The sequence below is a fragment of the Brienomyrus brachyistius genome, chromosome 10 (genome assembly GCF_023856365.1).
Source record: "Brienomyrus brachyistius isolate T26 chromosome 10, BBRACH_0.4, whole genome shotgun sequence".
Classification (NCBI taxonomy): domain Eukaryota; kingdom Metazoa; phylum Chordata; class Actinopteri; order Osteoglossiformes; family Mormyridae; genus Brienomyrus; species Brienomyrus brachyistius.
The window spans coordinates 13,202,893-13,214,469 of record NC_064542.1 but is presented as its reverse complement, the minus strand read 5'-3'; the positions used below and the strand labels follow the sequence as shown (position 1 = coordinate 13,214,469).

The following is an 11,577-nucleotide window of genomic DNA, read 5'->3' as shown; positions in this document are numbered from 1 at the left end:
TATAAGGTGAGACCGGTTTTGCAACTGACAGTCATGTCTGTGAAACTAGATCGCTGAGTTCTGCGACGTAAAGGTCTCCAGTAACATTTTCACAGGATAAGCTGCACAGAGGATCTGTGTTGTATATAAAGTTTATTGGAGAAGCAGCTAACCTGCACCTGAGCCATTTAGCGACGCAGGTCTATGGTCATCCCTTTAAGCTTACAAATATCACTTAAATATTTTATTTCATTTTAAATTATATACTATTTATATAAATTATAAACTACCGCCTTCCTCTCCCGCATACATTATTTTCGATAAATATTTCGTAAGTATTTCGGCAATATGGTGAAATTATAGTGTACTACAGTTATTAATGTTAAGATTTACATTAGAAATCTATTTTACTTTAATTCTTTATTAATGTACATTGATTAAAATACCAGACGGAGGGATAATTTAACGTCCAAATACATAAGTTCATATCAACAACATAAAAGTCTAAGCATGAGGTACAAGGCACCCCGCACGGGCTACCAGTTTATCGCAGGACATGCAAGTACAACCACAATTACGGGCCTGTTCGTCTAACTATATTTTTGAAGACTGGGGGGACATCCGCGCAAATTCAGGGGCGAGGTGTGAATCATCAGCAATGAGATTCGAGGCCATGGTAATAGTCTACCCACTGAGCCACAATGCCACCGTACAGCATAGACGCTTAAAATATCATGAATTACTGCAGTTTAATCAGGTAGTATTATTATGGTTTATTTTACACATATACATGTCTACAAATCTGATGTAACTCATACTACACATTCCGGGGACGATTAAGGCTCATCAAGGCAATTAAGGAATCGTATTAAGTAATAAAATGACCAACCAAATTTAGTTTCAGACAGAAATGTCTGCATACGTGAATTAGTAAACAACCAGAGAACATTGCGGAATGGTGATTTAAGTCGTATAAACTGGCTGAACCCAATGTGGACCACTTACACTTGTCACATGACTGCATTTCCCGGCGCTCTACAGCACGCAAGCGCAGATCGTGTCGCTCTGCTGTGGTAAACAGACGTCAGAAGGGAGTCTTCGCGTCGAGTCAAAACAAAACAAAAAAACTGAGAGGAATGAGAATTTTGCTGTACACTCAGGCAGTGTAAGAACACCGAGTACTGAAAAGGACAGTCGTCGAAAAGAAGAGATACGAGAGTATCATTTGACAACTTCTTGGATATTAACTCCAAAATAGCTGGCGCCGGCTAACGTTAGCAAGCTAACAGTTTGTCATGTTGAAAGAGACGCGTTTTAGTTTTGCCTGAGAGCCCGTGAACTGAATGAGAAGTGTCGGAGAGCCGTGGTGTGTCCTCCTGGCGTGAGATATTCACTGGATGGGACTGAAAATACGTTTGGAAGACTAGAGGAACGCATAGAAAGGCGCTTCTGTGCGACCTGTGCCAGCGCGAGTGACCATCGCGTCTCCAGAAACATGGCAGACTGTGGCACGCGCCAGCGCGCGGCGTAGAGCGGCGTGCGGTCCCGAACCCAAACAAGGATTTGCTTATTTCCTTGTCTGTTATGACCGGCATGAACAAACTGTCCAGGATGGTTTTGGTTTCACCGCTGCTACTGGACGATTGAGTGAATGTCAGTTTTTTAGTTCGCAATTCCTAAATATATGTTTATGTAGCCTCCTTAAAATAATTTCGCTGGCTATTACAGTACATTTCATTGGACGGAGTAGGGTGAGCGAACCGAATAAATTATTGTCGCCTGGGGAACCATTGTACCTAATGTCTACATTTCTTAGCTAGTTTATTGTATTTAGATATCTACAGTTTTATACCTTTTTATTATAGCGGCTTTTATTTCAACAAGTTTTTTGAAGTTAATCCATAACTGGCAGACGCCTGGGCTAATTGGACAACACCGGATAAAGTGAACGTCGCAATTTCTTTTCATTTTCTAATCAACATCGTTTTCGTATTTCTTTAGGTGATAGAGGTATTCCCTGTTTACGGAATGTACTAAACTTGTTTACATCGGAGCAAAGACTGAAGGCCGTAGTTCGCGTACATCCTATGTAATAATCATCTATTCTGGTCCGTGTTTCTGTCGTACTACTATTTGCGCTATAGTACATGAACACTGGGTTTAAGCTATTTTTATGTAACTTGATATTTCGACGGTCACAAAAACTTGACGTTGAAAAGTTAATTTTATCCAAATGTAATACATTCGATTATATTTGAGGGATTGCTCTAAGTGTTTTATGTAAAGTTCCTTTATGAAACGTATGTTGTAGGTTAGTCTTTTTGCAGAAATAGAAATGCGCAACCCATTATTATAGTTAAAGGATTTTCTGCTGTCTGAGCGTTTTTTCGTACTGTTAATTACGTCTGGTCTACTGGGGGATGTCCAGATGTTTTGATGTGCATTCCTCCTCGAATTTCCTTTGTTCTTTTTAGATAAACAAAATAATCCCAGTTCCAGGCGCGTTTTAGACGGTAAATCTGGAGGTTTTAGCTGGGTACTATTAAGGAGATTATTTGGTCCTTTTAATCTCCAATCGGAGGATTACCCGACGCTATATTGGTGTGTGCAGATTATTTTGATTCTTTTCTGACCGCCACTAGCCTATTATTAGTATCTAGAGCACCGGACCGCGGCGTTCGAATAATGGACTTGACTTTTAACTGCAATTAAGACGGAACGATGCGCTATGGCCGTTTACCAGATGGCAGTTATCCTAGATATCGCCTGAGGGGAATGTACCAGCTTATAAGCATGTTTTGAAACACTACCAAACAGACATCGCGAGTGATTGTGAGGGCTAAAATAATTTATGCGTTTTGAACGCTACTTTGGATGGTTTTTAAGTTGAGTTAATAAATATATAACGTTTTGTTGGAAACGTAAAACGAAATATTTGACTTTCGCTGAAGAAAATTATCAAAGAGAAGTTGAAGATGGAAGAAGAAAAGGCACCCCCTATAGACCCGGACTTTGCTCCTCAGACCCGACCGAGGTCTTGCACATGGCCGCTGCCTAGACCCGATATTTCGACTGTCAAACAGGAGGGGGCGGACAGTACGGACTCTACTGGTACTCCACCAGCAGAAGAAGATAAACAGGAGCCTCCGCCAATCACATCAGAGCCTGAGAAAACTGCCGTTTCAGAGGGCGGGGCTTCTGGTGGTGTGGGCGGAGCCACTCCGCGAAAGGGATCCTCCCGGCGAAATGCCTGGGGGAACCAGTCCTATGCAGACTTAATCAGTCAGGCCATTGAGAACTCACCTGAGAAACGCCTCACTTTGGCACAAATATATGACTGGATGGTCAAAACTGTGCCCTACTTCAAAGATAAAGGGGACAGCAACAGTTCAGCCGGGTGGAAGGTAAATGGCATGCTTAGTGTGTTGTAATTGAACTATTTGGAAATTTTACTACATATTTCAGTATGCAAACCCGAATTATGTATTATTTATTTTTATCTTTCTGCTTGTAATATGCTGGCACATTAACTGCTAAAGTAATCTTCTTGAGTAAAGAAGGGTAGAGCAGCACTGGATCTTGAAGCCATGGGATTTTGATGAAGCCTTTGGTTAATTTGCTGTCACATTACCTGCTGCATTCTGTCTGCTTTGTTGTTTTCTCATCTGTGTTGTAATCCCTGTCATTACACTCATTTTACATTATTTGCTGTGTGGCACGTCTAGCATGTGAAGCTTTTAGAATAACTTAGGGTTTCATTGTCTTCCTTTTTATACTTACACTTTATTACTGTGAGGTATGGGTGATTATGATCCTCTGCCTTCATTAACATAATAATAATGCCTTTTTTGTTAGCAGTACTATTGTTGTAATAGTTTTTCCTTACCTTTGCATTTTGTACAGTTTAATACTTACTGAAGGAAGGACTTCCCTTGAGGGTAAAGTAATCATTCCCTTCTAGTATTTCAGATGTAGGCTTCTCAGTCACAGTTCTGGGTCCTTTTGCAGCCATTATTTGAAGCTGCATCTTTGCATGAGACCTGTTGTAAAGTATGGTATTGGGAGAGCAGGTAGTGTGACTTTTCTGTAGTCCCTGCCTTGCACACTTGTTTTGTGACATCATAGCAATTTAATCAATCTTTGCTTCTCAGGTATTTTTGTGTGATGGATTACGCCTTTTTTGGGAAAATATTTTTTGCTACAAAGCTTCTCCATGGCAGATTTACGTCAAACTTATAAATTTTTAATGACTCTCTTGTTAGCAGATGAGGTCATTATGGGGAAGATAGTGAGGATTAGGCTTGGTCACTTAATAATGAGATGGGAAGACCATGTTGCACTTGCAATAAAATAGTCTTTTCTGGAACCTTAAATTTCACAATATGTGCATTATTGTCTGAGGGGTCAGTCCATGCCAAATTAACCAGGGGCTCCATGGGCATCATTCCTGATTTTGATGAAAACTTGGTATTTTGATCCTTATAGAGAACACTGAACATTCCCCAAGTTTTATTGAAAAATTCTGATGCAGTTATGGCCCTTTCAAATTTGGGTGCCACGCCCCTTTTTTGCACTCGCAAATCACGCATATAATTTGTAAGGGTTTTCAGGAGACCATATCTTCGCTTCTAACCATGCTGAAAATTGCTCTCCTGGTATACTTTCCCCTGCTCTTTCAGAATCTGGCTTAAGCTCAAGGGAAGCACTTTAAAGTTATGGACCTGCAAAAAGTTTTTGGTTCACTTTTTTTGGATTTTGACCCCAAGCTGTGGGGTCACCACCACACCTACATCCAATATTCTTCTATATTTTTGTTATTTGAGGAAGATACTGTAAGAAGATGCAAATTCATTCTAAATAACCATTTATTCTTTGATATATTGCCATCTGAAAATGGTCACAGGTGAGAAATCCTCCACAGGACCCCCTACTTCTGGGGCGTGGTTGACTGTGTAGATAGTTAGTGATGGGAATGAAACTTATACAGTTGAAAGAAGCATATCTGAACTATACATGCTGAAAATATAACTATCTCAACTCAACTCCTTCAATATAAACTCCCAGGGTCAAATATGACATTTTCAAGTATTTTCGTTCAGCTGCCAAAAGGTCAATTTTGAGAGTACACCTCTTGAAATGTGAATCTAATGAGAAGGAGCACTGTCAGAGATACTTAAATGAGATCTTAAATTTGAAAAACCTACTAGTAGCATCATTGAATTAATGAGAAGCCATGTTCACAGTTCTTAGATATTCTTTGGTCAATCCATCCGGACTAACCCAGTTCCTGTGACAGGTCAGTGCACAGTACAGTTGAAAGAAGCATATCTGAACTATAAATGCTGAAAATATAACTATAATAAGTTATACTATATAACTATATAAGAGAGTGAAATTAAAGCTGCCTTTCTGGTTGTGATGAATGAGAGTGTGGACCACTTACATTAAAACATTGGTCAGATAGACATCCATTAATAAGGACAGAAATTGAGAGTTTATCATTCCTTTCACTTCTCAGTCGAACTGAGTACCTCTCCGTTCTGCATAGCACCCTCTTCACCCCCAATGTCTGTGTCGATCTCATAGTATTTCACAGCTTTCTAAAATGAATCGCCTGTTTTGGTCCTGGAAATGAAGCATTTGTCCGTTGTCAGGCTTTGTGCGCATCCACAAGTGGAGCAGTTACAATGTTTGTTTTTTTGCTCCTTCCTCCTTTACCAACCACAGAACTCCATTCGTCACAACCTGTCCCTCCACAACAAGTTCCTGCGCGTGCACAACGAGTCGACTGGAAAGAGCTCATGGTGGATGCTGAACCCCGAGGGGGGCAAGACTGGGAAGGCCCCCCGCCGGCGTGCCGCTTCTATGGACAACAGCAAACTGCTAAAGAGTCGCATGCGTGCCAAGCAGACGAAGAAGCAGGCAGGGGCAGCAGGGGGTCCTGGAATGGGTGGTGGAGCCCTGCCAGGCGAAGGGGGTACTGGGCCAGGAGGGGCAGACAGCCCTGGGTCCTCCCAGCCATATCCTAAGTGGGGGGTAAACAGCAGTAGCCCCTCATCACGTGGCAGCCTGGATGATCCGGATATGTGGACCAGCTTTCGGCCACGGAGCAGCTCCAATGCCAGCACGCTGAGTGGCCGTCTGTCACCCATTGCCCCAGGCAAGGAGGACGAGGATGACCTTCCGGAAGATGGACTGCTGGGGGGCTATTCTTCAAACAGTGTGCCCCCCACCCTCACAGAGACCCTCCTGGAGGAGCTGGACCTGATCGATGGGTTAACATTGATGACTGCACAACAGGGTGGGGCCAGCCCCAGCACAGCACCCCCAGCACCACCCACCCCACTGCCCTCTGCCACCACCTTGCTAGCCCGTAGTCCTGGCTTTAGTACCTACCGGTCATTGCAGACCCCCCAAGCTCCCCAAGTCAGTGCAGCCTCCCCTCAGGGTGGGGCACAGGTGCCTGTTCAGCAAGCACCTCCCTCCAAATCCACTCCTGCCACCTCCAACTTTGGCAACTCCCTGTTCAACCCAATGCCAAGCCCCGGGACTCAAGCCGGCCACTTTGGTGTGCATGTGCCCTCGAGTCTGGAGGCTCTGCTGACTTCTGACTCGCCACCGCCAAGCGACGTCATGATGACCCAGGTGGACCCGCTGATGCCGAGCCAGGGCGGGGCTGGGTTGCTGGGCCTGGGGCCAAACCTGGGGCCTGGCGCTCAAGGCAGCCAGCTCTTCTTGGGGAAAACCCTCCAGCAGAGCCCAGTGGCAGCCATGACTCAGCAGCAGCAGGCCCAGCTGGCATTAAGCATGCTGCACCCTAGCATGAGCCAAGACCCCCTTCAGCTTACCCAGGGCCCTCCCCCTTTTGACAGTGATAACAGGGGTGTCCAGGGAATGGGTCCATTTGGGGGCCAGGGCTCCTTTCTGCCAAGCCATGACCGGCTGCCCACTGACCTCGACATTGACATGTTCACAGAGAGCCTTGACTGCGATGTGGATTACATCATCAACAGCGACCTCATGGATGGAGAGGGCATCGACTTCAACTTCGACCCCATACCAACTCCAGGGCAGGCATACTCAGGCCCAGCTACGACACAGGGCTCCTCCCACAACTGGGTGCCCAGCTAAGTTTCCAGTGGCACTTGCAGCTGATGCAGGTATAAAAATTAAACAATATTAGATGCAGTACATTTTGGGTATTGTATAGCTGGTCAGAGTCTTCCTATGCTTCTGGTAACTTCCGGTGATGGCCAGCAGTGAAACACCCATACTAATGTGCGGGTCATGACACTTGTGCATTTACATTAGAGAAGCTCAATGCCAAAATGCAAGGACTCTGTTGTTCTAAATACAGGTACTACACATGTAAAAGATTTCCATTCTGCAGATAATCAAATTTACCTGAACAGTGTGTCTTTGTTGCTTTTCTGTGTGTTATTGTCATTATTAAAATCCTGTTGAAATAAATAGCACAATAGTACTATAATGGTACAATGTACTTAAATTCAAAGAAGCCTAGCAAAAAAAAACTAGCCTGAGGTGGTAATTACGCCTGAGTATGCAATTATGTATTATTAAGTTATTAATAATTCTCTCAAAATCATTTTGCAGAGGCACTCTGTATATGCAGCACTTTCATATAATTTTATGTTAAGAAAAGTGAAATAAAGCAAACTGCATTGTGCAAATCACGTAACGCTGCAGTACAGGCACAGGGCAGTACGAGAATGGTGAGGATGCTGACTGCTTCCTTGTCTTAGCATGAAATAGCTGTCTTTGCACGCTAACTAGTTCCTGCAGTACAAGATTAAAATTTTGAGAATTTGTGACACGACCCTTGGAACATTTGCATGCATAATTAAAATTTTATTCAGATCCTTGTTGGTTGGCCAGTGCCTGTATGTTAAACAGAACAGATTTAATGGCGATGCACCACATGGTTCTATTATGATAGTTGACTAAACAATCTGGCTTCAAAGACATTGGCAGAGCAGCACACAGAGGATTTGCTTGTCCACTCCTATGTCACTGAACCATTAAGCAGCAGCTTCCACCTTCCCACGTGCTTCAATTTTTCCCTTCACCTCTGTTGCTTGCAAGCAATTATTTTCCTTGTCTTCCTCTACTTTTTCCTGTAATTCATGTCTTTTGCCTTTTCTCTTCTCCGATGGCAATCTTGTTCTATTCCCTATTGTCTGAGTTCTTTTCAACACATGCAGAAAATAAAATATTTTTATTTACAACTGTTTGGATGTACCGTCTCTGAAGAGGGTATCAAACTGCTCTGTCATTTGATCCTGCCTGCCTCTTACTTAAATTTCCTCTGCTGATCTCTCTTTTTTCTGTCTCTGTTACTTTATTTATGCCCTTTGCAGGATGGCGCTCCTCATCAAAAGTGACCTGGCCCTATGATGGAAGAGATCGCTGGGCGCTAAAACGGATTCATCTGTCCACTCCTTCCACCCACCCCAATACTGCCATCGTACCTCTGACTTGGAAGCTCTACCGTCTTTACAAGGCTGAAAGCAAGACACAGTACTTGGACTTGGCCAAATTCTTTAACGATAATATTTTGTATAGTTTTTTTTTCCCTTATGCTTCATTATTATTATTAGCAGGATTAAATCAGACCTCACCTCACCTCATGTCATGTGCCAATTGGAATATGTTACTCTCGGAAAAGGGAGGACTTTGAAGACCTAAGCAGGAGGACTTTTTTTCTTCTCATGAATCATTTTAATGGATTGCTTTTTCCCCTTACTTGTGTTCTTTTGAAGTGTCGGGTGTTTTTCTTTTCCAGTTTACTGAGATGATTAAGGGTAAGAGAAGGAAAAAACATGGTATAACATTGGAGCACATGCAACAGTGGTGCTTTTATTATTTTGTTATTGTAGTAGTGATAGGAGTATGGATCATGACATGCTTGACCTGCCTTTCACTCTTATTCTGATGGAAAAACAAACAATACAGTGAAAATCAACAAACGAATGAGAACAAAACATACGGCCAGTTACTCCTCCAAAAAGTAAGACTGCCTCTGTGTACAGTTCCAGGACACTGTCAGTTTTTGCGGTTTTGGAGTCCCGGTCCGGGATGCAGCGTGGCGAGGCTCAGAGGTTCCAGGCAGTTTTGTGTCGGCCTTCACACCAGAGCCCGGTGCCCTGCAGTAGCAGCAATGAGGAAGAAGACACCTGGAAATGGTGTCTGCTAGGAGCTTGGGGAGCAGATATTGAGTAGCAGAGTGCAGCATGGGTTGGGATTTCAATACTTCTGTGGTACGGGAAGTTTAAAAAAAAAAAAATCTTTGATTTCAAAGGGGTTTGGGGTGGGGAGGGGAAAGATGGACGGTTTAGCAATATTTTGCAGTTTTATGACAGCTTGGCTGACTAATTTGGGCTTCACACTTGTGCTGGCTATGGCGGCCAGCTCTACCATGCCAGACTTTGCAGGTGTGCGTGTTTGTGGCATGTTGATGTGTTTAGATGGTTTTCTTCTGAGTTTTGGTGCACAGTTAACAGTTTACTGAGATGAAGAAAAATGTGACTTGCAGAACTGTTATGAAGAGGTGTGCTGGGACAGTATTTGATTTGTCAGAGTCAGCCAGCCCGTGATTGGCTGGCTTTGACGCTCCGATCTGTGATACAGTATGCCATGCCTCTCTCGGGAAAGAAACCTTTAGATGTTTGCACAGGTGAGGATGTGTTTATGAACATCTGCTAGAAGAAGAAGCTTCTAGAGCTGAACTCCAGTAATCTATTCAAAATAGAAATAAAAGAACCAGACATTTCAACAAATTAAAAAAATTCTTTGTGATATTCAATCCCTATATATTAAAACAAAACTAAACAAAAAGGTACCATTTTATGCTTGAAGCTTTTTATATATTTTTAAAAGTGGACAACTCCTGAGTTTTCCACTCCTCTTAAAATGGGGGATTAATATGAAAATATTTTCTATCACTGATGAGTTTTTTTGTGTACTAACTTTTTGTAAGAAATTAACAGTGTAAAAGAACATAAAATATATTTGATTATAGTTTTAATATACAACGCAGATGACACATTAGTTGAGTATCATTAACATATAAATGTATTACTAAGCAAGACAAACATTTTAAATGTTTTAAATTAGAAGAAAGAATTTGAGATCATTTTAACGGTCATTTTCTATATATTCTTTTATTTTTGTAAAAGATGAAATGCATGTAGATTTTCTATGTAACCAAAGGAACACTAAGAACTATCATACTCATTTTGTCAGGGAGGAAAAGTATTTCAGTGCAGATAAGCTTCTCAAAAGGAATTTGTTTAGTAACTGTCACCTATAAGCAAAACAAAGAAGCAGAGGAAGCAGGCAGAAGTGATCAGCATTAAGAGGGTCAATATTTCGTACTTTTTTTTTGCCTTCTCTCGTGTAACTCTGAACAAATGTGCCAGGGTTTGTTTACTTTTAAGAATTGCCTAGGATGAGCGGGCAACAAAAAATTCCACCAGTTCAAATTAGCTAAGAGAGTGGGGGTAAAAAATATATAGATGGGTGTTTTGGCAGATGTGGCCCTTGGGCCCAGGAACTACAAAAAAAATACCCACTTCTGGTAACCTCTGGAGTGTTATCTGCCCAGGGAAGCTTCTGACAGGCCAAACCAATAGAAATATTCATGGCGTACAAGATTAGCACATGTATTTTGATAAAGCAGAGGGGCGGGGTCTCACACACCTGTGGAGCACTAGACTCCTCAGTTACACCCTCTTTGGGTGTAGATGTTGGGACCGTAGATGGTGCGGTATAAATTGTAGTTCTTAAGTTCATTCCCACAGTTGTGGATTGGCTGCCATGACAGCAGTGTCCTGGGCACAGCCACTGTGCTTCTTTGTAAACAAATTCCATCTCGTTTTCTCTTCTCTGTGGTATGAAATCTCATTTTGTACTGCAGAGAAAAACATACTTGTACTCAAAAACACAACCATTAACTCCTCAGGGTGGGTGGAAAAAGTAAAATCAGAATCCAGCTTCAACGTGACGATCAAATAGCATCTGTAAGTTTTCATTTTGTGCTGATTAGAAAGAAAAAAATTATCCTGAAGAAAAGACCTAGAAAACAGTGCTACATTCTCACTCCAACTCTTAGCAAGCTCCCATGATGATCTGAATCCAATTTAAAGCTCATTTGGAGATGTATGACATGATGATCTGACCTTGTAAAGATATTTTTAATATTTTAATTGCGAGAGGACAGATACCCCTTGAAAGATGTCATCATGGGACACTGGCTATTCAGGTTGACATGTTCACAGTAATTTGTTTTTTAGGATTAAAACTGCTAAATGAGCACTTAGGCATTTGGAAAGATGTGTCTGAGCGAGCCACAGCTTGTCTCCTTTTGGCTGATTTTTTTAACCTTGTTTTGAGAAAGATTGTTTGTACCTGATCATTAGAGGAAGGTTTCTATCTTCTGCTTTGTTGAACACAGCTGTTCTGTGTAACGCTAATGCTAATTTACCTTTCATATAAAACCTAGCTCAAAGATGCGTGAACGATGTCCTCCAGATGTAGCCTGAGGTCTTTATGATTGGAGCTGATTTGTGGTTAAGCTGG

At 42.2% G+C, this 11,577-nt stretch overlaps 1 protein-coding gene across 1 annotated transcript; it reads left to right on the top strand.

Annotated features, from left to right (window-relative positions):
• Positions 1-990: 990 nt before the first annotated feature.
• On the top strand, positions 991-10,604 carry foxo4 (forkhead box O4). The gene is made up of 3 exons (XM_049027512.1): positions 991-3,383; positions 5,707-7,139; positions 8,358-10,604. Exons 1-2 carry the CDS (start codon positions 2,955-2,957, stop codon positions 7,108-7,110), a joined length of 1,833 nt encoding a protein of 610 aa, XP_048883469.1. The 5' UTR covers positions 991-2,954; the 3' UTR covers positions 7,111-7,139; positions 8,358-10,604.
• The last annotated feature ends 973 nt before the right edge of the window (positions 10,605-11,577 follow it).

What these genes read in the sequence shown, in the direction of transcription:
- foxo4 (XM_049027512.1), top strand. Translation starts at nt 2,955, where the DNA reads ATGGAAGAAGAAAAGGCACCCCCTATAGACCCGGACTTTGCTCCTCAG. An exon ending in ACAGTTCAGCCGGGTGGAAG is followed by an intron (nt 3,384 to 5,706) that starts GTAAATGGCATG and finishes TACCAACCACAG; the next exon opens with AACTCCATTCGTCACAACCT.